General features: G+C 52.0%; 1 protein-coding gene across 1 annotated transcript in view; it reads left to right on the plus strand.

Annotated features, from left to right (window-relative positions):
* The window catches only part of IGF2R (insulin like growth factor 2 receptor), a 109,477-nt gene that overhangs the window by 71,735 nt on the left and 9,936 nt on the right, over positions 1 to 27,806 (plus strand). The window contains exons 28-41 of the mRNA XM_059083757.2: positions 7,173 to 7,303; positions 7,562 to 7,659; positions 13,312 to 13,448; positions 14,585 to 14,775; positions 16,194 to 16,320; positions 16,964 to 17,083; positions 17,391 to 17,647; positions 17,915 to 18,133; positions 19,715 to 19,864; positions 22,235 to 22,396; positions 23,496 to 23,703; positions 24,034 to 24,180; positions 25,223 to 25,457; positions 26,011 to 26,147. Coding sequence (XP_058939740.1) covers positions 7,173 to 7,303; positions 7,562 to 7,659; positions 13,312 to 13,448; positions 14,585 to 14,775; positions 16,194 to 16,320; positions 16,964 to 17,083; positions 17,391 to 17,647; positions 17,915 to 18,133; positions 19,715 to 19,864; positions 22,235 to 22,396; positions 23,496 to 23,703; positions 24,034 to 24,180; positions 25,223 to 25,457; positions 26,011 to 26,147 — 2,319 coding nt within the window. The remainder of the gene's footprint in view (positions 1 to 7,172; positions 7,304 to 7,561; positions 7,660 to 13,311; positions 13,449 to 14,584; positions 14,776 to 16,193; positions 16,321 to 16,963; positions 17,084 to 17,390; positions 17,648 to 17,914; positions 18,134 to 19,714; positions 19,865 to 22,234; positions 22,397 to 23,495; positions 23,704 to 24,033; positions 24,181 to 25,222; positions 25,458 to 26,010; positions 26,148 to 27,806) is intronic.

Genomic DNA, 27,806 nt, shown 5'->3' on the forward strand with positions numbered 1-27,806 from the left:
TGGTATTTGTATTTCTCTTTCTGACTTACTTTACTCTGTATGACACACTCTCGGTCCATCCACCTCACTACAAGTTACTCAGTTTCGTTTCTTGTTATGGCTGAGTAATATTCCATTGTATATACATGCCACATCTTCTTTATCCATTCATCTGTCAGTGGACACTTAGGTTGCTTCCATGTCCTGGCTATTGTAAATAGTGCTGCAGTGAACATTGTGGTACATGACTCTTTTTGAATTATGGTTTTCTCAGGGTATATGCCCAATAGTGGAATTGCTGGGTCATATGGTAGTTCTGTTTTTAGTTTTTTAAGGAACCTCCATACTGTTCTCCATAGTGGTTGTATCAGTTTACATTCTCACCAGCGGAGCAGCAGGGTTCCTTTTTCACCACACCCTTTCCAGCATTTATTGTTTCTAGATTTTTGATAATGGCCATTCTGACTGTTGTGAGGTGATACCTCATTGTAGTTTTGATTTGCATTTCTCTAATAATTAGTGATGCTGAACATCTTTTCATGTGCCTCTTGGCCTCTATGTCTTCTTTGGTGAAATGTCTATTTAGGTCTTCCACTCATTTTTTTTTTTTTTTTTTTTTTTTTTTTTTTTTTGCGGTATGCGGGCCTCTCACTGCTGTGGCCTCTCCCGTTGCGGAGCACAGGCTCCGGACGCGCAGGCCCAGCGGCCACGGCTCACGGGCCCAGCCGCTCCGCGGCACGTGGGATCCTCCCGGACCAGGGCACGAACCCGTGACCCCCGCATCGGCAGGCGGATTCTCAACCACTGCGCCACCAGGGAAGCCCACTTCCACTCATTTTTTAATTGAATTTTGTTTTTTTGACATTGAGCTCCATGAGATGTTTGTATGTTTTGGAGATTAATCCTTTGTCCCATTGTTTCATTTGCAAATATTTTCTGCCATTCTGAGGGCTGTCTTTTCATCTTGTTTATGGTTTCCTTTGCTGTGCAAAAGCTTTTAAATTTCATTAGGTCCCATTGTTTATTTCTGTTTTTATTTCCATTACTCTAGGAGGTGGGTCAAAAAAAGATCTTGCTGTGGTTTATGTCAAAGAGTATTTTTCCTGTGTTTTCCTCTAAGAGTTTTATAGTCTTACATTTAAGTCTTTAATCTGTTTGAAGTTTTTTTTTTTTTTTTTTTGCGGGCCTCTCACTGTTGTGGCCTCTCCCGTTGCGGAGCACAGGCTCCGGACGTGCAGGCTCAGCGGCCATGGCTCACGGGCCCAGCCGCTCCGCGGCATGTGGGATCCTCCCAGACCGGGGCATGAACCCGCGTCCCCTGCATTGGCAGGCGGACTCCCAACCACTGCGCCACCAGGGAAGCCCTGAAGTTTATTTTTGTGTATGGTGTTAGGGAGTGTTCTAATTTCATTCTTTTAAATGTAGCTGTCCAGTTTTCCCTGCACCACTTATCGAAGAAGCTGTCTTTTCTCCATCATACGTTCTTGCCTCCTTTTTTGTAAATTAGGTGACCATATGTGCGTGGGTTTATCTCTGGGCTTTCTATCCTGTACCACTGATCTATATTTCTGGTTTTGTGCCAGTACCATACTGTCTTCATTACTGTAGCTTTGTAGTATAGTTTGAAGTCAGGGAGCGTGATTCCTCCAGCTCTGTTTTTCTTTCTCAAGATTGCTTTGGCTATTCGGAGTCTTTTGTTTTTCCATACAAATTGTAAAATTTTTTGTTCTAGTTCTGTGAAAAATGCCATTGGTAATTAGATAGGGATTGCATTGAATCTGTAGATTGCTTTGGGTCATATAGTCATTTTCACAATATTGATTCTTCCAATCCAAGAACATAGTATATTTCTCCATCTGTTTATGTCATCTTTGATTTCTTTCATCAGTGTTTTACAGTTTTCTGAGTACAAGTCTTTCGCCTCCTTAGGTAGGTTTATTCCTAGGTATTTTATTCTTTTTGTTGTGATGGTAGATGGGATTGTTTCCTTAATTTCTCTTTCTGATTTTTCATTGTTAGCATATAGGAATGCAAGAGATTTCTGTGCATTAATTTTGTATCTTGCAATCTTACCAGATTCATTGATTAATTCTAGTACTTTTCTGGTGGCAACTTTAGGATTTTCTATATATAGTATCATGTCATCTGCAAACAGTGACAGTTTTACTTCTTCTTTTCTAACATGTATTCCTTTTATTTCTTTTTTTTTCTCTAATTGCCATGGCTAGGACTTCCAAAACTATGTTGAATAAGAGTGCCGAGAGTGGACATCCTTGTCTTGTTCCTGATCTTAGTGGAAATGCTTTCAGTTTTTCACCATTGACAATGATGTTTGCTGTGCTTTGTCATATATGGCCTTTATTATGTTGAGGTAGTTTCCCTCTATGCCCGTTTTGTGGAGAGTTTTTATCATAAATGGGTGTTGAATTTTGTCAAAAGTTTTTTCTGCGTCTATTGAGATGATCATATGGTTTTTATTCCTTAGTTAATATGGTGTATCACATGGATTGATTTGCATATATTGAGGAATCCTTGCATCCCTGGGATAAATCCCACTTGATCATGGTGTATGATCCTTTCAATATGTTGTTGGACTCTGTTTGCAAGTATTTTGTTCAGGATTTTTGCATCTATATTCATCAGTGATATTGGTCTATAATTTTCTTTTTTTGTGATATCTTTTTCTGGTTTTGGTATCAGGGTGATGGTGGCTTCATAGAATGAATTTGGGAGTGTTCCTCCCTCTGCAATTTTTTGGAAGAGTTTGGGAAGGATGAGTGTTAGTTCTTCTCTAAATGTTTGATAGAATTTGCCTGTGAAGCCGTCTGGTCCTGGACTTTTGTTTGTTGGAAGATTTTTTTTTTTTTTTTTTTTGCGGTACACAGGCCTCTCACTGTTGTGGTCTCTCAATCCTGTTGCGGAGCACAGGCTCAATGGCCATGGCTCATGGGCCCAGCCGCTCCGTGGTATGTGGGATCCTCCCAGACCAGGGCACGAACCCGTGTCCCCTGCACTGGCAGGTGGACTCTCAACCGCTGCGCCACCAGGGAAGCCCTGTTGGAAGATTTTTAATTGCAGTTTCAATTTCATTACTTGTGATAGGTCTGTTTATATTTTCTAATTCTTCCTGGTTCAGTCTTGGAAAATTGTACCTTTCCAAGAATTTGTCCATTTCTTCATAGTTGTCCATTTTATTGGCATATAGTTGTTTGTAGTGGCCTCTTATAATCCTTTGTATTTCTGCAGTGTCAGTTGTGATTTCTCCTTTTTCATTTCTGATTTTATTGATTTGCATCCTCTCCCTTTTTTTCTTGATGAGTCTGGCTAAGGGTTTATCAATTTTGTTTATCTTCTCAAAGAACCAGCTTTTAGTTTTATTAATCTTTGCTGTTTTCTTTGTTTCTATTTCATTTATTTATGCTCTGATCTTTGTGATTTCTTTCCTTTACTGACTTTGGGTTTTCTTTGTTCTTCTTTCTCTAGTTACTTTAGGTGTAGGGTTAGATTGTTTATTTGAGATTTTTCTTGTTTCTTGAGGTGAAATTGAACTGCTATAAACTTCCCTCTTAGAACTGCTTTTGCTGTATCCCATAGGGTCATTGTGTTTTTCTTGTCATTTGTTTCTGTGTATTTTTAAATTTCTTTTTTGATTTCTTCAGTGATCTCTTGGTTATTTAGTAGCACACTGTTCAGCCTCCATGTATTTGTGGTTTTTACAATTTTTTTCCTGTAATTGATTTCCAGTCTCATAGCATTGGAAAAGATAGCGTGGTCACCACCATAGCGTGGTCAGAAAAGATGCTTGATACAATTTCAATTTTTGTAAATTTTCTGAGGCTTGATGTGTGACCCAAGGTGTGATCGATCCTAGAGAATGTTCTGTGTACACTTGAGAAGAAAATGTATTCTACCGCTTTCGGGTGGAAAGGTCTGTAAATATCAATTAAATCTACCTGGTCTATTGTGTCACTTAAAGCTTGTATTTCCTTATTTATTTTCTGTTTGGATGATCTGTCCGTTGGTGTAAGTGGGGTGTTAAAGTCCCCCACTATTATTGTGTTACTGTCGATTTCCTCTTTCATGGTTGTTAGCATTTGCCTTATGTGTTGAGGTGCTCCTATGTTGGGTGCATAAACATTTATAATTGCTATATCATCTTGGATTGATCCCTTGATCATTATGTAGTGTTTTTCCTTATCTCTTGCAACAGTCTTAAAGTCTGTTTTATCTGATATGCATATTGCTACTCCAGCTTTCTTTTGATTTCCATTTGCATGGAATATCTTTTTCTATCCCTTCACTTCTAGTTTGTATGTGTCCCTAGGTCTGAAGTGGATCTCTTGTAGACAGCATATATATGGGCCTTGTTTTTGTATCCATTCAGCCAGTCTATGTCTTTTGGTTGGGACATTTTTAGTCCATTTACATTCAAGGTTATTATCGATACGTATGTTCCTATTACCATTTTCTTAATTGTTTTGGGTTTGTTTTTGTGGGTCTTTTTCTTGTGTTTCCCACCTAGAGAAGTTTCTTTAGCATTTGTTGTAAAGTTAATTTGGTGGTGCTGGATTCTCTTAGTTTTTGCTTGTCTGAAAAGCTTTTGACTTCTCTGTCGAATCTGAATGAGATCCTTGCTGGGTAGAGTAATCTGGGTTGTAGGTTCTTTCTTTCATCGCTTTAAGTATATCCTGCCACTCCCTTCTGGCCTGCAGAGTTTCTGCTGAAAAATCAGATGATAACCTTATGGGGATTCCTTTGTATGTTAGTTTTTGTTTTTCCCTTGCTGCTTTTAATATTTTTTCTTTGAATTTAATTTTTGTTAGTTTTATTAATATGTGTTTTGGTGTGTTTCTCCTAGGGTTTATCCTGTGTGGGACTCTGTGTGCTTCCTGGACTTGGGTGACTATTTCCTTTCCCATGTTTGTGAAGTTTTCCACTATAATCTCTTCAGATATTTTCTCAGAGCCTTTCTTTTTCTCTTCTTTTTCTGGGACCCCTGTCATTCTAATGTTGTTGCTTTTAGTGTTGTCCCAGAGGTCTCTGAAATTGTTTCCAATTCTTTTCATTCTTTTTTCTTTATTTTGCTCCTCAGCAGTTATTTCCACCGTTTTGTCTTCCAGCTCACGTACTTGTTCTCCTGCCTCTGTTATTCTGTTATTGATTCCTTCTAGTGTATTTTTCATTTCACTTATTGTGTTGTTCATCTCCGTTTGTTTGTTCTTTAGTTCTTCTAGATCTTTCTTAAACATTTCTTGTATTTTCTCAATCCGTGCCTCCATTCCATTTCCGAGATTCTGGATCATCTTTACTGTTACTACTCTGAATTCCTTTTCAGGTAGATCGCCTACTCCCTCCTCATTTATTTGATCTTGTAGGTTTTTACCTTGCTCCTTCATCTGTGACATACTTTTTTGCCATCTCTTTTTTTTCTTTTTTTCCTTTTTTTTAAAATGAGTGGGATTGTGTTCCTGTCTTCCTGGTTGTTTGGCCTGAGGCTTCCAACACTGGAGTTTGTAGGCTGTTGGGTAGCACCAAGACCTGAGATGAGGACCTCTGGGAGACCTCACTCTGATGAATATTCCCTGGGGTCTGAAGTTCTCTGTTAGTCCAGTGGTTGAGACTCAGAGCTCCCACTGCCGGAGCTTTGGCCTGACCCCCAGCTTGTGAACCAAGATCCTGCAAGCTGTGAGGGGTGGCAAAAAAAAAAAAAAAAAGAACAATAACAAAGTAAAAAATACAGTTAGACTAGGAAACTAACAGATGTGCTAGAAAAAATATAAAGATAAAAATATAGATGAAACAACAACTGAAAGGTAAAAAGGAACTACAATCGGGGGGGGGAAGAGGAGGAAAAAAAAGGTGGAAAAGGCCTTGGCTGTGGAGGGCAGGGCCTGAGCAGGGGTGGGGCTTGGGTGGTTGGCGGGGCACATATACTTAGTACCCACAGGGCTGGAAAAGGCCCTGGGGGGTGTAGGGGGTGGGGCTCAGGCTCAAGGAACAGAAGGGGCCCAGGCGTGCCTCCTGCCCTTGGTCTCATAGGGCGGGGGACCCCACCTGGGAGCCCAGCAGCCTTCCTGGGTTCGAGTAGGGGGGGCAAACACCCTTGCTCCTTTCCCGCTCCTCTGGTCCTGGAGAGCCACCTCCCTCCTGCCTCTCCTGTTCTCTCCTGGCCTCCCTCCTATGTCTCCAGGATCAACCCGGCCCAGAGGGGATCTCTGAGGGTGTAGGACCCGGTCCGGGAGCTGGGCAGACTTCCCCGGCCGATTGGGCAGGGGAAACGCTGGGCCTACTCCCCACTGATCGGAGCCCCTGGGGGTCCCTTCATTCATGGGAACCCTTCCCCACCTCAGCCACCCCTCGGAGTGCCGGTCCTGTCGGGTGTCCACTTCTCCAACCCCCTCATCCCCTCACGTCCTACCAGTTTGCTCGGGGTTCTTCCCGTCTCCTTAGGTGTCAGGGTCCCCCAGCAGCGTCCGGCAGGCGCCTCAGTTGTGGGGAGACGCGAACTCTGCGTCTCCCCACACTGCTGTCTCGGTTCCGCTCCCAGCCGTCCCCCCTGCGCCCAACGATGTTTCTGATTTCACTTGATTTTTGTCACCGTGACATGTACTGATAAGTGTTGTTAGTGTTTATTTCATTCTTATTTAGCAACACCAGTTACCAATTCTAAGATCATATGTCTTCTTTTTATTCCAACTTTGGGACCCACTGAACTACTAGTGGGTGGTGTTCTGAGGTAGTACTTTCTAGAACTGAGACAAAGGGGACACATTTCGTACAGGGTTGGGCTGTAAAATGTATAAGACAGGCTGTTGGTCCTCATGCTGTCTCAGCAGCTGGGCAAATGATGGTAAGTTTAAGAATCTTTAAGAAAGAAGTTGAGGCAGCTGATGGGGTGAGTACATGGGCCTCGCTGAGGGGCTGTGAAGAGGAAGGGACGTCCTCTGAGCTCATCAGGCCGGCGCTCTCTGTATGTCGTTGAACCCGTGCTTAGTCTATAAGGTCGCAGCCTTGGGCGAGAGGAGGGCTGATTCTAGTCTCTACGGTGTCACGTGACGGAGCTGGTGGCGCAGTGCCGATAGGCCAGGCACACTCGGTCTTGTGTTCGTTCAGTGTGTGATGCACCATGTGTGTGTTGACCAGCCTGGGGCTTCCTGAACTGATCCCTGTTGAACCGGCTGCTTCTTGAGCAGGTCTCCTTACCCAGAAGCTGACCTATGAGAACGGGGTGTTGAAGATGAACTACACCGGTGGGGACACCTGCCATAAGGTGTACCAGCGCTCCACGACCATCATCTTCTACTGTGACCGCAGCACCCAGGCGGTGAGTGTGCTCAGCACAGCGGGGGGCCGCCTTGCCCTCCCCCCTTTGCCTTTGTCTTTACAAAGTGAATCTGCTCTTACGCCTCGTTAAACGTCCTGGTTAGCTTAGCTTAGGTACGTTATTTCCAGAAACTGTGTTCACACCTTGATCAGTCTGTGTAGAGTGTAATGAGCAGGCCCGTCCCTTACTATCTGCATCCTTAAAGCACCGACTATCTGACGCGTACCGATTCACGGACACGTCTCTCCACTTCCGCAGCCCATGTTTCTCCAGGAGACTTCTGACTGCTCCTACTTGTTCGAGTGGCACACGCAGTATGCCTGCCCGCCCTTCGACCTGACCGAGTGCTCATTCAAGTAAGTCGGTGCGGCCGTTGACCCTGGGGCAGTCAGGTTTACTTGATAATATTTTGCTTTAATAGTTAGTGGCCGGGGGACTTCCCCTGTGGCGCAGTGGCTAAGACTCCGTGCTCCCAATGCAGGGGGCCCGGGTTGGATCCCTGGCCGGGGAACTAGCTCCCACATGCATGCTGCGACTAAGAATTCACATGCCACAGCTAAGGAGCCCACGTGCAGCAACTAAGACCCGGCACAACCTAATAAATAAATAAATATTTTAAAAAAATAAGTTAGTGGCCGGGCGGGGGATGGGATTAGATTGGTCAGGTGATTTCTCTAAGCCTTAGTTCCTGAATGTTAAACTGAGGAGCTGGATTAGGGTAACGGCTAAATCCTTCCCAACTTTCGTATTCTTTGATTACCTTGTGTTAAGGTACAGGGAAGTGACTGGAGTTGAAACAGGAAACCTTGTATGATTCATGGGTGTGAGTGGATTGGGGTGACCAGGTTGTCCCCTGGCCTCTGCCCCCCCCTGGATGCTGCCTGTGTCTGGTGAAAAAGACGTGGAGAGGGAGATGGTGGAGCTGCATGGTGGTGGCGGGGGGGTTGGAGAGAGCGCCAGGGGGTGACACCCACCCTCCAGGTTCTCAGCTGCCATCACCGGTTCCTTTGTTCTGTTACCTGTGACTCAAGGAGGCTCCCGAAATGAGGTGGTTGGCAGCTCCTGAGATAAGGTGGAGGTCTTCATTGTGTGTGAATTTCAGCAGTGTCACCCTCAGAACTGTTACAAAATACACATCTTGGGTTCCATCCCTGGAGATCTGGGTTTCATGGGTCTACACATTTCTGGATAGTTAAGGGACATGCTAATGTTTCTGTTGCATGAGGACCCAGCCTGGAAAGAATCACTGAGTTACAGCATTCTGTCCTGGGGAAAAAGTAATCATTTCCCTGTTTCCTTCCAGTTTTTATCCTTAATTGAAGAATCAGTTAAAATGCAAGCTTATGCATGTATATTGTATGAATTCATAAGTGCAGAAAACTGTGTCGGATGAAGTAAGCTTCCTCCTCCTCAGCCTCATCCCACTTCTTACCATGTCCTCTTGTAGTTCTGTCTGGAGCCTTGCATGACTCTAAATGATCAATATGCCCGTGCCTGTCAACCTCACATGGTGTCAGTTGACTCTGTCTTCAGACACCAGGAATGTAATTCTGGTCTCCTCTCCCCTCTACCCTGCCCCATTTTCATTAGTTCCATTTTTATTTCCTCTTCTGGCTACCTTCAGAGTATGGGATGATGTACTGTAAGCTCTGTTTCTTGCTTCATCACCTTTAGGCGTCTCTTTACTTCCCGCTAAGGAACATGAGGGCCTCAGGTGCTGCCTCCCACCCTGCCGCCCCTCCCACCGCCTCAGTGTCGGCGAACTGTCGCCGGTGCGTGTCCAGGGTTAGAACGACAGCTGTACCCTGCTGGGTAACTCTAATGGTCTTACCTCCTTTATTCAGAGGGTGGTTCTAAAGAATTAAAAACTAGCAAGCGGCGTTTACAGTATTGCGTAAACATCATTTGCTGCAAAATCACACGGTCTGATTGCATCTGCAGAGAAATGACATAATCTTGCGTCTCCTAGCTTCCTCTTACTGAAGGAAGATAGGCCTAGTATTTAGGTCAGAAGATTTCCATTTGTTCTATTTCAAAAGTTGCTCCAAAAATCATTCCACATTTAGTTTGCTTAATATTTGGAACATAGCTACCTCGAATAGGTTTTAAATCTTGGCATTTTATGTTGTCTTTCTCTTTTACTGTTGACAGAATAATATGCTTTCCCATTGTATCTCAGACTGCCAGGGTTCTTCATGATGCTGTGTCTACAAATAATCACCGTTCTCCTTCAGAAAGGTCTCAGTTCGGATTTGGGCCGTGTGTTTTCTGCTCTTTGATCAGAGCTCATTTTGGCATCACTCCTGGCTTGGATCCACTGCTTCCTGGATTTCATGTCCTTTGTTTTGGCTTCCTTTTTTGTTTTGTTAGATTGCATCCTCCTCAGAGAGGTCGGATGGGAGAGAACCCATGCATTGTCTGAAAATGTCAATAACTTGCTCTTAAATCTGATTGGCTGTAGTAGGATTACAGATTCAAATTAATTTCCCCTCAGTTTCGAAGGCATTGTCTCATTTCCTACAAGAATTGTATACGTTTGGTGGAAAAGTTTATTGCTCATCTTCTGTTTTTGTGTTTTTACTCCATTCTGGAATATTTTCTGAACTTTAAAAAATCAGCTGTCCTTTGGAGATTTTTATTTTGAATTTCAAATAAGTCCTTCTAATCATCTCTGAGGATACTAATTATAATATTTTTGTTTCTTTTTAAAAAATCTCATCATGGGGCTTCCCTGGTGGCGCAGTGGTTGAGAGTCCGCCTGCCAATGCAGGGGACACGGGCTCGTGCCCCAGTCCGGGAGGATCCCGCATGTCGTGGAGCGGCTGGGCCCGTGAGCCGTGGCCGCTGAGCCTGCGCGTCCGGAGCCCGTGCTCCGCAACGGGAGAGGCCACAACAGTGAGAGGCCCGCGTACCGCAAAAAAAAAAAAAAAAAAAAAAAAAAAAATATCATCATGCATTCCCTGAATTATAATTCATTTTCTTTTAATGGTTGCCTGAAACATGTATTTTTGATTTAATGGAAAGCTAAAGTTAGTAACTATACCCGTCTCTCCAACAGTAAAAGAACGTAGAACGTTGTAGCACCAACGCTCTCTCCCCATCTCCGTGGTACTGTGGTCGAGTGCTTTTGTTCTGATTTGTTCTCTTACCTCTTGAATAAGTCATTATTGTGATTTTAAAAAATATTCATTGGTTGCTTGACTATATAAATTTCTTCTTTTGAAGAGAAAAAGAAATGTCTCTATTTCCTTGGCTTACTGTTCCTCTTTGCATTTTACCCCTTGCTTTTGACTTAATTCTCTTTCTTTAAGTACTCTGTTTAGTATAATGCTGTGCATAGTGCTGGTTCGCAAACTATTTGCTTCTGGTCTCTGGTGGGGTGAAGAGCCGTGTCACCTGCACTAGGGACAGCAAAGGAACCGGTGTCCATTACTGGTTCATCTTGTGGTGCTGGCTCCTTCCACGGTTGCTGACTGGTCCTGGGTACAAATCACACTGTGAGTCACACTGCTCGGTGGTTCGAACAGAGACTCTGTCGAGTTAAATCTTGGTCTTTACTTGAAAAGGCTTCGTTTTATTGTCACTAGCTTGGTACAGAATTCCAGGTGAATACTTTCTGTGTGTGTGTGTCAGCACTTTGAAGGTAATCTACCATCTTCCAGTGCTTGGTACTGCTGTCAGAGCATCTGCCCCCGTCCGTCCTGTTTTCATTCCTTTGTAGATAACCTACCTTTTCTGTGTATTTTCTCTTGTGTTTGTTCTGCAGTCTCAGTCTGATTTGTTAGGTATGTCTTTGTTGTTTATGTTGCTTGGAAGTCGATGCTTTCTAAACTAAAGATGAATGTTATTCACTTCGGAATATTTGCAGTGATTGTATATTTGAAGGTTGCCTCTAACATATTCTGTCTCTTTTCTTCTGGGACTTGTATTAATCATATCTTAGGCTTTCCTGTTCTATCCACCATGTCTTTTATTTATTATTTTGTTAAATTTTTTTAAAATTTATTTTCTTCATTTATTTATTTTTGGCCGTGTTGCGTCTTTGTTGCTGCGCACGGGCTTTCTCTAGTTGTGGCGAGCGGGGGCTACTCTTTGTTGTGATGCGTGGGTTTCTCTTGTTGTGGAGCACGAGCTCTAGGCATGTGGGCTCAGTAGTTGTGGCGCGCAGGCTTAGTTGCCCCACAGGGCATGTGGGATCTTAGTTCCCCAACCAGGGATCGAACCCACGTCCCCTGAATTGGAAGGTGGATTCTTTTTTTTTTTTTTTTTTTTTTTTTTGTGGTATGCAGGCCTCACTGTCGTGGCCTCTCCCGTTGCGGAGCACAGGCTCCGGACGCACAGGCTCAGTGGCCACGGCTCACGGGCCCAGCCGCTCCGCGGCACGTGGGATCTTCCCGGACCAGGGCACGAACCCGCGTCCCCTGCATCGGCAGGCGGACCCTCAACCACTGCGCCACCAGGGAAGCCCTGGAAGGTGGATTCTTAACCACTGGACCACCAGGGAAGTCCCTGTTGGTACTCGAATTCATCATTTCTTCCCTCCATTCTACCCCCACTTCTTTTATTATAGTTTCAATTTCTTCTTTTAGGTCTTTAACCATTTATAATAAGTTTCTGTCAGATGCTCCATTATATGAAGTTCTTGAGGACCTGCTTTTGCAAATACCTGTGTCTCCCACATAGGCCGGTATTAATGCCAACTCCATCCTTTCGCCCTCATCCCATTTCTGGCCCATCAACTTTCAAAATACCTGGAGTTCTCTCTTCCGGAAGCACCTCCCTGCCCTGGCCCAGGCCGTCTCCATCTTGCCCCTGCATCGCCGCAGTGGCCCCTCGGTGGTCCCCTGGCCCACGCTGGGCCCGTCCCGCACAGTGATGAGAGTGGCCCTGTTAGACTGCAGGTCGGCCCAGGCTGTCGCTGAGTCCCCTCAGTGCGGTGAAGCCCCTGCCTCTCCCGGCTGGAACGCCCCACGTGGTGGCACCCTCAGCCCCTGCGCTGTGGCTCCTCGTGTCTGCTCTACCCCAGCCACGTGGGGATCCTTGCTTCCTGCGAGCGCACGGGGCTCTCTGCACCTCGGGCCCTCTGCTCTCGCTGCTGCCTCTGCCCGCGCTGCGCTTTGCCGGGTCCCTGTGTGACCGGCTCTCCCGCATCTCTCTGAGTTTATTCAGCGGTGGCCTCCTCAGAAGGCCTTCTCTGGCCATTGTCTAAACTCTCACCTCCTCTTTCCCCTCCCAGACTTCATGCCCACTTCCCGGCCTTCTTCCTCTTCGCTCTCATTGCCGTCTGACATCCTGTGCATTTTAAGAAATCACCGTGTGACTTCTGCAGGCTTCCTGAAACGGGCGATTTTTATCTCTTTCCTTCAACACAGTAGCCCCAGCTGGCATGTAGTTTTTGAATGAATGGGTGACTCTCAGTGTCCTCTGATGTGCTGAGGTTACCGCCCGGTGCAGTGGCCACTGTGGCTGTCCTCTGTCTCCACCTGGATCTGGCGCCCTGCAGAGGGAGTGTTTGTCTTTCTTACCATTAACTGCACCTGGAGTAGGGCTGGCTCTCAGTGTCTGTCCCCACTTGGGGTTCATGCAGTAAGTAAACCCTCACCCGAGCAGGTCAACGCCAGCCTGTTTTATTTCAGTGGCTGTCGGTGTCCTCCCGCTTGGACAGCTGGTGGCCTGCCCGGGCTGCCCCGGGCGCTGCGTGTCTTGACTCTCCGTGTACCCTTGTCTTCTCGCCGGCCTGAGCAGGACAGGCGCTTACTCTTTGCCTTTTTTGGTTAATACGTAATTTTGTTGAGCTAAGCCTTGACATTTCCTGAACTCAAGCTGGGTTGTTGCTGATTCTGCCTGGAGCTGGGAGAGTCCAGTGTCGAGTTCTGTCCCTGGCAGGATCTGATTCCCGGGGTGTCAGGAGTAGACTCTCCTGCCTTTATAATTGATCCTTTGCAGACGGAGCGCTAGACTCTGTTAGCATCCAGCTGAACCTCACCGTGGTGCTTTCTCTCTCTCAGAGACGGGGCTGGGAACACCTTCGACCTCTCGTCCCTGTCGCGGTACAGGGACAACTGGGAAGCCGTCACAAGGACGGGAGCCACCGAGCACTACATCATCAACGTGTGCAAGTCGCTGGCCCCGCAGGCGGGCTCGGGTGAGTGAGGTCTCTGGCAGAGGCGCTCACGGCTTGTAGCGGATTTATGGGTGAAGGGGAAGTAAGAGCAGATTCCTCGACGGCGCGTGGCTCTCGGACACACGAGTGGTTTTGCCAAGGAGCAGCAGGAAGCATTATCTGAGGGTCTCGATGACCCATCCCTGGCGGTGGTGCAGGATAAGTCAGTGCTGAAGGCTCTGTTGGGAGCATTATAACCGTTGTGTGAACGTGGGGAGCTGGAGGGTAGGTAGAAATAATCACCGTGGCAGGTACTTCTTAGCCAGGGCAGGAGATAGGAGGGCGGGAAGTGGAGCTCTGGGTATGTGCCCTCTGTATTCACTGAGAGCAGGGTGAGTGGGGCCTTGCACGGATGCACCCAGACCCTCGGTGCCGGTGATGAGGCTAGAGCTCAGCTGTGCCCGTGCGACTAGGGGGAGCAACCCGCAGAGACCTTGGTGCCATCCGCGGCCCGCCGGGCTCCTGGAGGCGGAACTTGTCCCATCTTCTTGGACTTTTATGCAGCCTCACTGAGGCAGCCTCTTGTCTGGCTCAACTCAAAGCGGGCACTGTTCCTGTCTTTTTTTTTTTTTTTTTTTTTTTTAAACCCAGAAAGTTATTTTTCTCCTCTGCGTGGTTTGAGGCCATGGCCCACTTCCCCTTGCTTTGTATGCTGGCGAGATTGGTGACACCGAGGCTCTTATTAATCCACGAAGTGGGACTCGTTCTTTACCCAGGGCAGATGACTCAGACATTTCGGGGACTGGGAAACTGGCACAGTTCTTGGTGACTTCTTAAAGTAAGAGTGCATGTGAATATAGGCCATTTAAAATGTTCCATGGGCATAATCTAGGCGTTTCAGCTTCATCTTGTTCAGGGATCAGAAATAATTGAGGCTGTTCTGCCTTGAATTCTCCCCACACCCCATGCTCACCCCTAACCCATCTGTGGTAAAACAGCATTTCATGGAGTGAGAACTCATGGTGTCATTGGCATCTGACTTAATAAAAGAAATCACTGAAACTTCGCAGTGATTGTTAGAATCAACTATGTCGCGTGCCGGACCTTACGTCCCTCGTTAAGCCCTAGACTGGCCAGGGGCTGACGGTCGCTCCTAACTGTCTCTGCTTGTGCCGCAGAGCCGTGCCCTCCGGAGGCGGCCGCGTGTCTGCTGGGCGGCTCCAAGCCCGTGAACCTGGGCAGAGTGAGGGACGGCCCTCAGTGGAGCGAGGGCATGGTGCTGCTGAGGTACGTCGACGGCGACCTGTGTCCGGACCAGATCCGCAAGAAGTCAACCACCATCCGCTTCTCGTGCAGCGAGAGCCAGGTTGTAAGTGACACGCACAGCTGTCTCGGCCCCAGTGCGAGTCCAGGGTCAGCGAGACTGATGTCTCACTGCCTGGCGTGACCCAGCCTAACAAAGGGCGTGGGCGGCGCGGCCTCGGGCCCGTGGTCCCGGGGTGTCCACCCCGGCAGTTCTTGTTCCAGAGTTCGGTGGTTCTCTTTGAAGTTTGACTCAGATCCCTGAAGGCCAGAGAGAGAACTGATATTTCATAACCTGCCCTTGTCTTCATGGAGGCACTTGGGTAAAGCAAAAGGTTGGGCAGACCCGATTCCAAGGCAGCTCTCCCACTTCCTGGCCGTGTACCTCGGTCACTGAACCTCCCTAAACTGGGCACCTGTTACTAACACGAGCTCGGCCTGTCCTGCCAAATCGCTATGAGGTGAGAGAGAGGAGGCGTGAAGCCCTGGGCACCGTTTCTGGCACGTGGTTGGTGCGGGGTGACTGGGTTCTCGTCTCGTCTCTGGACGATTCCTTCCCTGACGGGTTGGTACGTGTAGTTCAGCAGGTGGGGGCTGAATTCATGGTTTCTCTGGAGTGGTTTTTTCACCGCGGGAGCATCTCTGCCAGGGCGAGTAAGGTGCAGCCTGTGCGCTGTCTTGCAAGATTCGGGAGTGTGAGGCCAGGCTGGCCCAGTGCACTCGATCCTCGGCGTCAGGACGGAGCACCACCGTCCAGCTGCGTGCGGCCAGCCGTGGCGGGAGGAGCCTGAGGCTCCCGCTCAGGAGGCTGTGCGGAGGCTGAGCCTGGACCCCTGCGCCCCCCGTAGGCTCGCTCAGCTCTGTAACTGAGGAGAGGGGCTCGTGGCAGAGCAAGACAGCTGCTCGGTCTGTGGAGGGCTCTGCACGCGGGTGCCAGGGGCCGATTTACCCGGGAAGGAGGGCGCTGCTGCACGAATCTTGCCCTTTTACCCTCGCCGTGTGGACGAGACGTGTCTGAGAGGCGGGGAGCCTTAGCCCAGGGGGTGGGGGGATTGGTTAGCTCATGACCAGCTCTCCCTGAGGGCCTTCCTGTTGTGTCCATCGCAACAGACGTTGGTTCCGTTTTTCAGGGACATGATCATTTATTTCCTCGTTCGTGCCTCACAGTCGCCCTTTGAGCGTCCTGTACCGCCCTGTCCCTGACCCCACCTGAAAAGCCTTAGCTGTAGGGGAACGTCCCTGTCCCCCTAGTGGGTTTCCGGCTCTGTCTCACCCTGTGTCTGTCAAGCCCCCAGGGGTGTCTCAGGAGCAAACCCTGGCCCTTTGCTTCCCCCCAGTCTGCCCTCGCCCCGTGAGGACACCGAGCTGGGCGGGTCACGGGCTTGGGCTGCGTCACGGGGGGGCTCCTGCTTGACGCCAGTGGGCGCTGTTACGGCGTCGGGCGTGCACCCCGTCAGCCGCTGCCTGCCCTTCGCTTGTTTCTAGAACTCCAGGCCCATGTTCCTCAGTGCTGTGGAGGACTGTGAGTACACCTTTTCCTGGCCCACGGCCGCCGCCTGCCCTGTGAAGAGCAACGTGCATGACGACTGCCAGGTCACCAACCCCTCCACGGGTGAGGGCCGCCGCCGGCCACCCATCCGCACACCCTCAGCGCGCGCGCAGGCGCACGTGCACACGCAATACGCGCACGCGGTGGGAGACCCAGCGTGAGGCCGGGGCGCAGGCACCCCGGGCAGCAGCACCCTGTCCTGTGGGTGCGCGTTTGGCGTTTTCTGCTGGATCTGCCCGGTCCTGTTGACTTGTGGTCCTTCAGTGGAGAAGAGACTAAGCACCTCCCTGAAAGCCATGCTCCCCGTAACTCCTGTTTCTGGGGTGCTGGTCCCAAGCTCTAGGCTGGCGGAGCTGGAGTCAGTCTCCTGTTCCTTTCAGAGTTGATGTGGGGCAGTGAGGAAACCACAGGACCTCAGCTCCGGGGCCCGGAAAGGTCTGGGGCTGGGTCACTGGTAGCGGGAGGGATGCCGGCGGGCCCTCCCAAGCCCACCGGCATCGCCGCGGCCTCTGCGGCCGAGGCGCAGGAGGACGCCCTGAGCCGCCGTCTCCTGGGTGCTTTCTAGCTGGCAGGAAGGTTTTGGGGGCCGCGTCAGTGAAGGGGGGCAGTGACACGTGACAGGGAACCAGGGGGCCCCGTGGCCGGCGGGATCTGTGTGTGAGCGCCGGTGATGGGTCACGGTGTCCCCGTCCCTTTCCCCGAGCAGGACACCTGTTTGACCTGAGCTCTCTAAGCGGCAGGGCCGGGTACACTGCCGCCTACAGTGAGAAGGGGCTGGTCTACCTCAGCGTGTGCGGGGACAACGAGAACTGCGCCCCTGGCGTAGGTGAGTGCGGCCCGCTCTCCCGGCCCCGAGGGCGGCCTCGGCCTCCGCGTCCCCGGCCTCCGCATCCCTCCGGCGAAGAGGTCAGATGCCTTCCTCCTCCGGCAGCAGTGGGCTGGTGGGGGTGTGGGGGCTTCGTGGCCACCCGATGGAATGCTAGATGGGTCACGTTTGCGAAAACCGCACGGGACCCTCCGGAGTGTTAGCTGTGAATTTCAAAGTCTGGCTCTGCAGAAAGTTCTCATCGGAAAGCGAGTGGTTTGCATCCATAATTGTGTGTTTTCCGCTCTCCCTTCTGCGTTTGGGACAGGGGCCTGCTTCGGGCAGACCAGGATCGGCGTGGGCAAGGCGAACAAGAGGCTGAAGTACGTGGACCAGGTCTTACAGCTGGTGTACGAGGACGGCTCCCCCTGTCCTTCCAAGACGGGCCTGAGCTACAAGAGCGTGCTCAGCTTCGTGTGCAGGCCCGAGGCCGGGCCCACCAACAGGCCGGTGCTCATCTCCCTGGACAAGCAGACGTGCACACTCTTCTTCTACTGGCACACGCCCCTGGCCTGCGAGCAGGTGGTGAGTCGGGCTGGGCACGCGTGGCGCGGCCCAGCCGGGGGCCCCGCTCCACTCCTCCTGCGACTCCCTCGGGCGCCCAGCCGGTCTCACCCGCCGCCGGGGCCCCGGTCGTACTCACTTCAGAGTGCCCGATGTTAGGTAACCAAGCATTTGGGGACCCTGGTCCACCCTGCGTGCCCTTTTGGCTCAGCTTATATTCTCGTGGGTGACCTGGCGGTCAGGAACACGTGTCGCAGACACCAGCGAGGCGTGTTTCCTGCTTCGCAGACGGAATGTTCTGTGAGGAACGGCAGCTCCATCATCGACTTGTCCCCCCTCATCCACCGCACGGGGGGGTACGAAGCCTACGACGAGAGCGAGGACGACGCCTCGGACACCGGCCCTGACTTCTACATCAACATCTGCCAGCCGCTGAACCCCATGCACGGGGTGCCCTGTCCCGCCGGCGCCGCTGTGTGCAAAGTCCCCGTCGACGGCGCCCCCGTGGTGAGTAGGGAACCAAGAGCGGAGACCGTCCTGCGAGACTTTGAACCGTCTCCTTCGTGCCGTGTCTCTGGCTCTCACTGGAGAGTTTTCAGGCAGAAAGAATGGGGACGTGAGCCAGGACCGCGTGAGTCAGGCCCCCGGGGGAGGCGGGCATTGAGCTGTCAGTGGGTGAGGGCAGCCGGCAGTTACGGAAATAAAGCGTGAACACACACGTGTGGACACACCGTTTTGTATCAGGCTAGAAGGCTCGAGGACGTCGACGGGACTTGGTTTCTTGGCTTACCTGCGGGGCTCGTGTCATTGAACCGCCTGTGAAGTGCCAGCGGGTTCTTTGGTAAACGAGTTGGAGTTAAGGGTATAAGCTGGTTTGCTACTCGCTAAGTGTTCTGTCTTCCAGGATAGATTGGATCCCTAAACATTGTCTCCATGAGTTACTTTCATGTTTTGTCAGGTTCTTGGTATGTTTTATTTAAAATGCATCTCAAAAGTGGTGTGTCTGTCTGCATTCTTTAAGCAGTGAGTCCTGTCATAAGGTATCTAGATGTCCTTTTAAAAAATGGATGTTATCTGTGGTGTTAGTGGGGAGAGACTTTGGGAGGGGCGGGCAAGTTGGCCGTGATATGAACTTGGCAGAGGCGTAGCTACGTGACAAGTGCAGGGCCTGGAGCAACCAGATGTTGGCAGGAAGTGCTGTGGTGTCAGCCTTTCTAGTGGCGCAGGGGGGGAGCCTTGGTGTGAACCACTTGCTGACAGATCCAGTCTGCTTTTGTTTTCCCATCTGGCTACCTTTTCTCAGATTTAAAAAAATACAGGAAGTTCTCTAATTAGAGAGGGTGTAGGGTCATTGTGGACCTAACATGCCCCACAGTGGTGAACAAAGCACGTTGTGGCTTCATTCACACACACACACACACACACACACACACACACACACACACACACACACTCATCTCACACACAGTCATCACACACACGCACACTCATCACACACATATACATACACACTGTTCCTGGCCAGTCACTTTCCTTTCACTTGCGTGTTTATCTGCTCGAAAGCGCTGGCCGAGCAGCCAGTGTGTGCCGGGGGCTGTGCGAAGCCGCGGAAGTCGGCGGGGAGTGAGTAAGCGTGTGCTCGGGGCCCCCTGAGACCACGCTGTGGGCACCACCGAGGAAGCAGCTGTCCCGGCGCAGCGCTGGGCAGGAGGAGACGGGCCATCGTTGGGGCAGCCACGTGGGCTCCTGCTCCCCACCAGCCAGAGCCAGAGACCGTGCAGCCGCCCCGGTGTAACTGCGGAGAGAATTTCCTGTTGCCTGGAATTGTCAGAAATTGACCCTGAGTAGGAATAGAACCATTGTTATTAACCCAGGACCAAAACCCATAACTACTGGCAAACTGAGGTTTCTATGTGGTGTGCCTTACTGCCGGGACTTTGCAAGTGAGCTGCCATTAAGCCAATGTCTTTAGGTGCTACTCATCTTTGAAACAGATGGCATGTAATTTTTGCAACTCTCTGTTAGCCGTTACTCCGCTAACCTGGGGAAAAATTTCTTTTCTGAAACATTGCTCTTTTCTTTGTTTAGGATATTGGTCGAGTCACAGGACCTCCGATACTCAATCCCATAGCTAACGAAGTTTACTTGAACTTTGAAAGTAGTACTCCTTGCCTGGTGGACAAGCATTTCAACTACACGTCGCTGATTGCCTTTCACTGTAAGAGGGGTGTGAGCATGGTAAGTGAGCGCCTGTTTACAAGGTAGGGGCCAAAGTGTGGGTCGACGAACCAGAGCTGGAAACCCGTAAAGCCTGCTTCGGACCAAGAATGCCTGTGTTCACAACGCCTGCCTTGCGTCATGTGGTGCATGGAATAACTTAAAGCCATTAATTTAACAATAAGTAAACCCACCCTGAGTTACCAGGCAGATTTTGCTCACAGAGGCCCGTTGTAATTTAAAAATATGAAACACTTGAGCGTAGAAGTGACCTTCACCTTTGCCTACCAATATACAAAAGTGTCAGCTTTGGTTTTCTTTTTTTAAATTATAACATTACTGATCTTATTCGGAAGTCAGATGTTTTGGCAGCTGTAATCACTCAGGACATAATCCAAATTTTGGAAGTTAGCAAACGGAAGAAGACCTCTGGAATCAAAATCGCTACAACAAATTTGTACAATCTATTTTTAAGGAGGCCATTGATTTTTTTGTTTTACATGCATTTAAAAAACAGAACTGGTTTCCATTTTTAAAAAGTGCTATTTTGTAAAGAGTTTTGCATTAGTTTTCTCTCGACCTCCCTCTGAGAATGGGAGATAAATTGGTAGATTGTGGCCCCTGTTTTGCACTGACTCAGAAGGGCCGCCTGGTGTCACATGGCTCTGCAGGGTCAGCTGGGCGCCCACCCACTGCTCCAGTGGAGAGCTCTTGGCTCCAGGCAGCCTGGCTTTCAGCCCCTTACCTGTGCTTCTGAAATCCCTAAAACTCCAAAAACTTACAGTCCTTTGACGTGAGTGGACTGGGGCTACTTATGGTCTGTATTTGTCACAACTAATGTGAATATGTAGAAGTGTTAATGTTCTTGACTACAGGACCGTGTGTGTGTGTGTGTGTATGTGTGTGTGTGTGTGTGTGTGTGTGTGTGTAAGACAAACGCATATCCTGAACTGCCTCTGAAAATCCTGAAGGTGATGAATTCTAAGGCTCTTGTGGCTGAAGGAGTGCAAGTAAAGGTCATGGTTCTGTAGCATGGAATCTCAGTAAGATGACATTCTGATTCCCTGGCCTGTAGCAGGTTTGTGAGGGAGAGGGGGCTGTGGCTGTCACAGATGGGTGACTGGACAGTGGCAGGAAGTGGCCTGGCAACAGCCTGCCAAGGAGGGACAATACAGTCATTGAGAGAAGGGGGAGAAACAAACCATTGCTTTCTGGGGCCTCTGCATATAGAGCCCCAAAGCTCCCAGACAGACCTTTCCCTGTTCACAGACCGTTGGGTGTGAGGATAATCCTGAGTGATCAAGGTGAGGGAAGCCGTGATCGTTGGCTCCCTTGTCTCTGCAAGTGGGGGTGTCTGGACACACGTCCGCAGGTACCCCTGGACTTGCGCTGGTCTCGGAGCAGCAGGGCGCTAAGAGTGATCAGTAATTTGGGGTTTTAGAAACGGTATCTCACGCTGCATGTGCAGTCAAGTTTGGAAAGATTTTCGAGGAGATTTTTTTTTTTTTTTTTTTTTTTTTTTTTGCGGTGTTTGGGCCTCTCACTGCTGTGGCCTCTCCCGTTGGGGAGCACTGGCTCCAGACGCGCAGGCTCAGCGGCCACGGCTCACGGGCCCAGCCGCTCCGCGGCACGTGGGATCCTCCTGGACCGGGGCACGAACCCGTGTCCCCTGCATCGGCAGGCGGACTCTCAACCACTGCGCCACCAGGGAAGCCCTCGAGGAGATTTTATTTCCCTGTTTTTTATCTTTAGTGGAGATATTTTCTTCACTTACATTTGTAGAAAAACAGTTTCTCAGCTACAGCTAAAAATGAAATTCCTCATCTGTTTTTGTGGCTGTTGCTGAATGAGGGAGGGAGAAAGCACCTTGATTTATATTTATTTATGATACTTGGCCTGTGGATGTCTTGCCAGGTCACTTCTCTACCTTATTGTAAACATCCTCAGTTTCCAGAGATGGTGGAGCAGTGATGCATGTAGAATCACTTGCCTCCGTCCTTTGCAGCGGGAGGGTCTTGGTTTCACACACTTCTCTGTCACGACGTTTAAAGATCCCTCCCTGTCTGCCTTTGAGCTGGTAGCGTGGAGCACTGAGATGCTGTCCCCCTCTAGGTGCAGGGCCACGGCCCGGGGGCAGCGAGGAGTTGGGGCGTGGGCAGGCCTGCCTCGCGGTGCTGGAGGGCAGTCCTGCTTCCTGGCCGCTGGCGAGGGCGATGGCTCCCTCCTCTTGGAGAGAGGCCACCATGGGTCGCCCCGAGCCCCTGGCGGTCTGGAGGCTGCACAGGAGCCTGCAGCCCCCGGGCAGCTGTCTCTGGCACTTGCGGGGGAACAGGGAGGATGCTGTGCTTATCAACCCGCGTGAGTTCAAGCCCAAGCCCTTCCTTAAAACAGGGGACTCCGAAGCTGCTGAGGACCAGCGACTGCGACTTTGTGTTCGAGTGGGAGACCCCGCTGGTGTGTCCTGACGAGGTGAAGGCAGAGGGCTGCTCCCTGGCGGACGAGCAGCTGCACTACAGCTTTAACCTGTCCAGCCTCTCCAAGAGCACCTTCAAGGTAGCGCTGCTCCCCCGGCGCCCGCTTCCTCGGGGCCGCCGCCTGGGTGCTCTCTGACGCTCGCTTACGTTTCGCAGCGTGGCACATGTGATCGTTGGAGGACGTGTGGCCGCGAGGCAGTGCGTGGCGGGGGGAGGCCTTACTCTGTCCCGGGCGGGGCTCAGACGGTGTGCAAACCAGTCGCGGCTCTCACACCTGAGACGAGCCTCACGGTGGCGATTGTTTGTTTTGGAGGGCTCCGCGGCCCGGTGAGGGGGCAGGGGGGCTCTTCATTGTCACAGATGGAGAGCAGGAGGCTGCTCGTGTGTGACTGCACGTGGACGCGTGTGTGACCATGTGCCCATAAGGGGCGGGGCCGGCAGAGGCCACGTGGACCCCCTCTGTCTCCAGCGTGGCCGCAGAGGTGCTGGGGGGAGGGAGCTGTGGGCCCCCCGACTCGAACACGTTTGGGTGTGTAGGGGGCTGGTCCGGCCCCGGCCTGAGCGCCGTGGACTGTTCATTACGTGGCTGGGGCCGTGGCCTACGTCCCCGTGACGTAGGTGTTGCTGAGTCGTACGGCCGTGGACCGAGCCCGCGAGATCCCCTGCCTCCCAGGGGACGGCAGCTGGTGAGCGGTGAGCTCCGAGTTGTGTGCCCAGGTGCCGGCGGCCTGACTGCTGTACCGGAGACCGTGCCTGGGTGCAGGCGCTCCTGTCGGGTGCGCAGCACGTGCGGCCTTCAGAGGCTGCGCGGCAAGGGAGGCACCTTCCGTCAGGCTGCGGCCGCTCTGCGCTCAGCTCTGCATCCTCGGCGCTCCCAGGGTACAGGTGGGAGACGCGGGCTTCGGGAAGGGGGGCGGGCCACCTGGGGTCTCGCAGCTGCCGCCCCCCCACGGGCCCGCGGGAGCACGGCCAGCAGGGCTGCCATCGGAGGGCCAGGCCCCGGTGCAGAAGGCGCCCAGAGAGTGGACAGGGCGTCGCTCTCTGGAGGGGGTCAGGTCCCCAGAGGAGGAGGTGAGCGCCGAGGTGCCCGGGCATAGCCCGCAGACCCAGCCGCCTCCCGCGACGCCAGCCGCCTGCACCCGGAGACCCCTCACGGCTGCGGGGTGATGTCTCTCCAGGTGACCCGAGACTCACGCACCTACAGCGTCGGGGTGTGCACCGCGGCTGCGGGCCTGGACCAAGGAGGCTGCAAGGACGGGGGCGTCTGTCTGCTCTCCGGGAGCAAGGGGGTGTCTTTCGGGAGGCTGGCGTCGATGAGACTGGATTATCGGCACCAGGACGAAGCTGTCATTCTGAGTTACGCCAACGGGGATAATTGTCCTCCAGGTAGGTCTTTGCAAGGGGGTGAATTTTACGTTCCCAGCAAACATGAAATTAGACCTGGCAGCAGGCGAGAACTGAGGAATGATGCTGTAGATGCTGCGAGCACCGGGACCTTGGCTGGGACCGTGGGACGCTCCGTCCTAACGGCCCCAGGTGTGCACGCTCGGGCCCTCGAGCTGCTTGTCGCCTTGTGGCCGGGAGGCCTGGCAGTCCCCACGTTGGCTGAGGGTGACCATTTCTATGGGGAATGCTTGCTGGAGGTGACGGCGCCTGGTAAGGCACTGCCAACGTGGTGCTGATACTCAGGGTCACGCAGACTTCTTCCCTTTCCAGAAACCGAAGAAGGCGAGCCGTGCGTGTTCCCCTTCGTGTTCAATGGGAAGAGCTATGAGGAGTGCGCTCTGGAGGGCAGGGCCAGGCTCTGGTGTGCGACCACCGCAAACTACGACCGGGACCACGAGTGGGGCTTTTGCAGACACTGTAAGTGGGAGAGCGCCAGGTCCCCGCCAGGCCCGTGAGGTAGCCTTGTACCCGTTGGAGGCCTGCTTTGTGTTCAGATCTTTCTGGGCGTCCAAGTAAACGGCAGTGATTCTGTTGCATATAATCTTCTAGCCAGGGCTCTTCTCCATAAAGAAAAGTCGTCTTTAATTGTTCCGTGGGGCGTATCGCGCAACCGTGAACGTGCACCGTGGCGGGGCCGGGTGAGGGGCAGGTTCGAGGTGGTCGGTTCGCCCACTCCCTGGCTCGAGGGACTTGTGTCCACCCACCAGTTTTCAGCACCGGTGATTCACATTCACTCTCGGCGCAATTGCCACTGTCCCGGGTCTGCAGGGTGGTGGCGGGGTAATCAGGCCTGCAGGGGCTCGTCGGTTGACCGTCTGCTCTGTGGTGGGCTGGGCTGGGCAGGGGCGGGGGTCACGGCCAGCCAGACCCAGCATCCTTGCTGCTGCCGCATAGAGAACTGGCACGCAGGGAGTCCTAGTAACGTGTGTGGCACAGACTGACGTGAGTTCCCAAGGAAAGCGATGGGACAAATGCGCGAGAAGTTGTTTAGTGTTTGTAAGGCATCAGGGAGCAAAATGATACAAATTAAGGAGTTACAAACGTCACGTTTACAAGGGACTGCTGTAGCTCTGTTTGGAGGCTTATCAGGGCAGGACCTTTCTCCTGGTCTGTCGGGGGACACGTTTTTAGGTAACGAATTACAGGTATCTTATTGTTACTGTTTTCATTTTTTATTGTCATTCACACATCAATCAAATACCGAATACCTGTCTGCAAGGCATTGCGCTATTGCTGTGAGGTTGTTATGTGTAGAAGGAGGTCCTGTGCCCCGAGGGAACTTGGTCTGTCTAGGGTTGAGATACATGAATGGAACACAACGGGACCTGGCCGGGCTGCGTGGGGAGCGGCCAGGGATGGACAGGGTCCCTAAGGGCCAGCGCAGCGGAGGCGGCGGGGGGGAGCCCAAGGACGAGCGAGGGACAGGCCGGGGCTGACTGGTCCCCGTGTGCCGCCCCAGCCAACAGCCACCGGACATCCGCGATTATCTTCAAGTGCGACGAGGATGCCGATGTGGGGCGGCCACAGGTCTTCAGTGAAGTTCGTGGGTGCGAGGTGACGTTTGAGTGGAAAACCAAAGTCATCTGCCCCCCGAAGAAGATGGAGTGCAAGTTCATCCAGAAGCACAAGACCTACGACCTGCGGCTGCTGTCCTCCCTCACCGGCTCCTGGTTCTTCGTCCACGACGGGGCCTCGTGAGTGCCCCCCACCTCGGCCGCGTGCCGACGGGCTGCGTGCTGGGTGCTGTAGCTCAGACTCTGAAGGCGGGAGGGCCTCATTCCTCTGACGCCCAGGGTGGCCTGGTGCACGGCGGGTGGTCTGGAAGCAGAGGCGACAGAAACCTTCAGAACCCAGAGGAGCCACTGGTCAGCTGTGGGCCTGCTGGAATTAGTCTCGGTTTGGTTCCTGTTTGTGAGGGGCAGCCGTCCGTGGCTGCGTGTGTTGGGGCGCGCGAACCGTCCCAGCTCTGCTGCCCGAAGTCCCTAGGCCGTGCCGGCCCGCGGCGGGTTAGCTGGACTGACCGACCGCTCCCTGCATAGAGCCTTCCCCGAGGCGCTCCGGGATCCTTCCGTCCACACGGCAGGGGGGAGCGTGGACCTGGAGGGCCTGAGTAGCCGTAAGCGAGGGCACGACTCGCCGGGGTTTGAGCCGCTGCCTGTCCTGCCTCTAAACCACCCGAGCCTCGGGGCTCACCCCGCGTGTGCAGGACAGACACTGACCTTGCCTCTCTCTGTGTCAATGTTACAGGTACTACATCAATTTGTGTCAGAAAATATACAAAGGGCCCCTGGGCTGCTCTGAAAGAGCCAGCGTCTGCAAAAAGAGCCCCTCTGGCGACGTCCAGGTCTTGGGGCTCGTTCACACGCAGAAGCTGGACGTCATAGGTAAGGCCTGGACCCTTGTCACACGGTCACAGGTGTCGTGTCAGAGTCGGGAAGGTGGAGGTGTCTTCCTGTGACCGGAGGGTCGGCGCTGGCTTTGGTTGAAGCCTCCGGGTGTTATTTTCAGTGACTGTCTCTCAGGCACTTGGCACCTCCCGGAGCATCGGAATAAGTACTGCTCTGCATCCTCCGAGACGGCAGGTCCTAGTCTGTGTGTCTAGAGGGCTGGGCGATCCTGGGAAGGTGTTTGTCCTCAGGAGGAGGGCAGAACGCTCAGGCTTCCTCTGAGTCCCTGCTCTAGCCTCCGTGTGTACATATGCAAGTGTTTATCCGGGGAAGCCAAACGGTGATGTGAGAACCCGGTAAAGACGATTCAGGGTACATCTTCGTAATGTTTTAATTCAGAAACACAAAATGAAGCTCATCTTAATAGTTTTAATAGCAAATTCATTTTGCAGTTGGTCGTTGAAAGATTCTTTCATCATGCAAAAGGAAAAGGCAGGGTTTTCTTAGTTTAGGAACAGTCGGGTGCGTTGGGAGGACGAGGAAGAAACAACGTTCACCGTGCCTGTCTGGCTGGAGGGGGTCCCCGAGCTGTCCTGATTAGAACACGGGGAGCCTATGTCCACTCCAGCTGTTGACAGGGAGAAAGGGAGTTCTGGGGAAGCACTGTCACCCTTGAGAAAAACCCCGACTGCAGGTTGGAAGTGGGGTGAGTCACCTGGCCCACGGCTCGCCCTCCGTTGGAGATCTTGGTCATAGCCGCCGTGAAGGGCGTAGGGGCTGCGGGTGGGTCTGTCCCTGCTGTCTCGTCCTCACATGTGGATATTTGACCCGTCTCTCCCTCGGTTTCCCACAGCCAGGTGAGGAAAACTAGACCACTGAAGCCTCGGGAAAAGATGAGCTAGTAAAACCTGTCCTCTGAGATGCCAGGCGGGGTCTTACCCTTAGGCCCTAACAGGACGACCCTCTAAGGCCAGTCGCCGTGACCCCCACGAGCATTTAGGGGGCGTAACCTTGTGGGGTGAAGAGATGGACTCTCGTCCCAGGAATTAACAGTCCCCGGCAACCAGGCTTTATACGTGTGTGTACGTGTGTGATTTACGCGTGTGTACACGTGTAGTCCTCTGTGGCCCGGGTAGGTGTTAGAGTCCATTTCCCAAGTTGGGTAACTGGAGGTGTGGAAGGTTGAGTGTGTTGTCCGTCTAGCATGGGGCTGGGGGCACTTCATCAAGACCTATACCTGTTGGTTTCACGTTCCAGAAGTTTAAAAATTTCTCTTCAAAGCTGTGAAACCCTTTCTTACAAAATAGTCGCCAAAGCCCAATATTTAAAACAAACTCACCCAGAGCAGCCTTGAGCCTGGGTGGGTCCGGGAGCGCGGGCCTCACCTCCTGTCGAGGGGTTCCCCGTGCCTTGGCCACGCCCCGGAGAACACCTGGGCAGCGGGTGCCGTCCCCTCCGCGTCCCCTGCCTCCAAGGACGTGGGTCGGGTGTGTGAGGGTCAGACCGGAGGACCGTCCCGTGCTGGCCCCGAGAGCCACCGTCTGTGCGCTGAGCCGGGCTGGCCTCGGGCACCCCCAGGACGGCTCTCGGCTGCCACTCAGAGATGCTGGCCCCTGTGAGACGTGCCCCTGGAAGCGCGGCCTTGCCTCTCGCGGC

Source organism: Kogia breviceps, chromosome 13, assembly GCF_026419965.1.
Source record: "Kogia breviceps isolate mKogBre1 chromosome 13, mKogBre1 haplotype 1, whole genome shotgun sequence".
NCBI lineage: Eukaryota > Metazoa > Chordata > Mammalia > Artiodactyla > Physeteridae > Kogia > Kogia breviceps.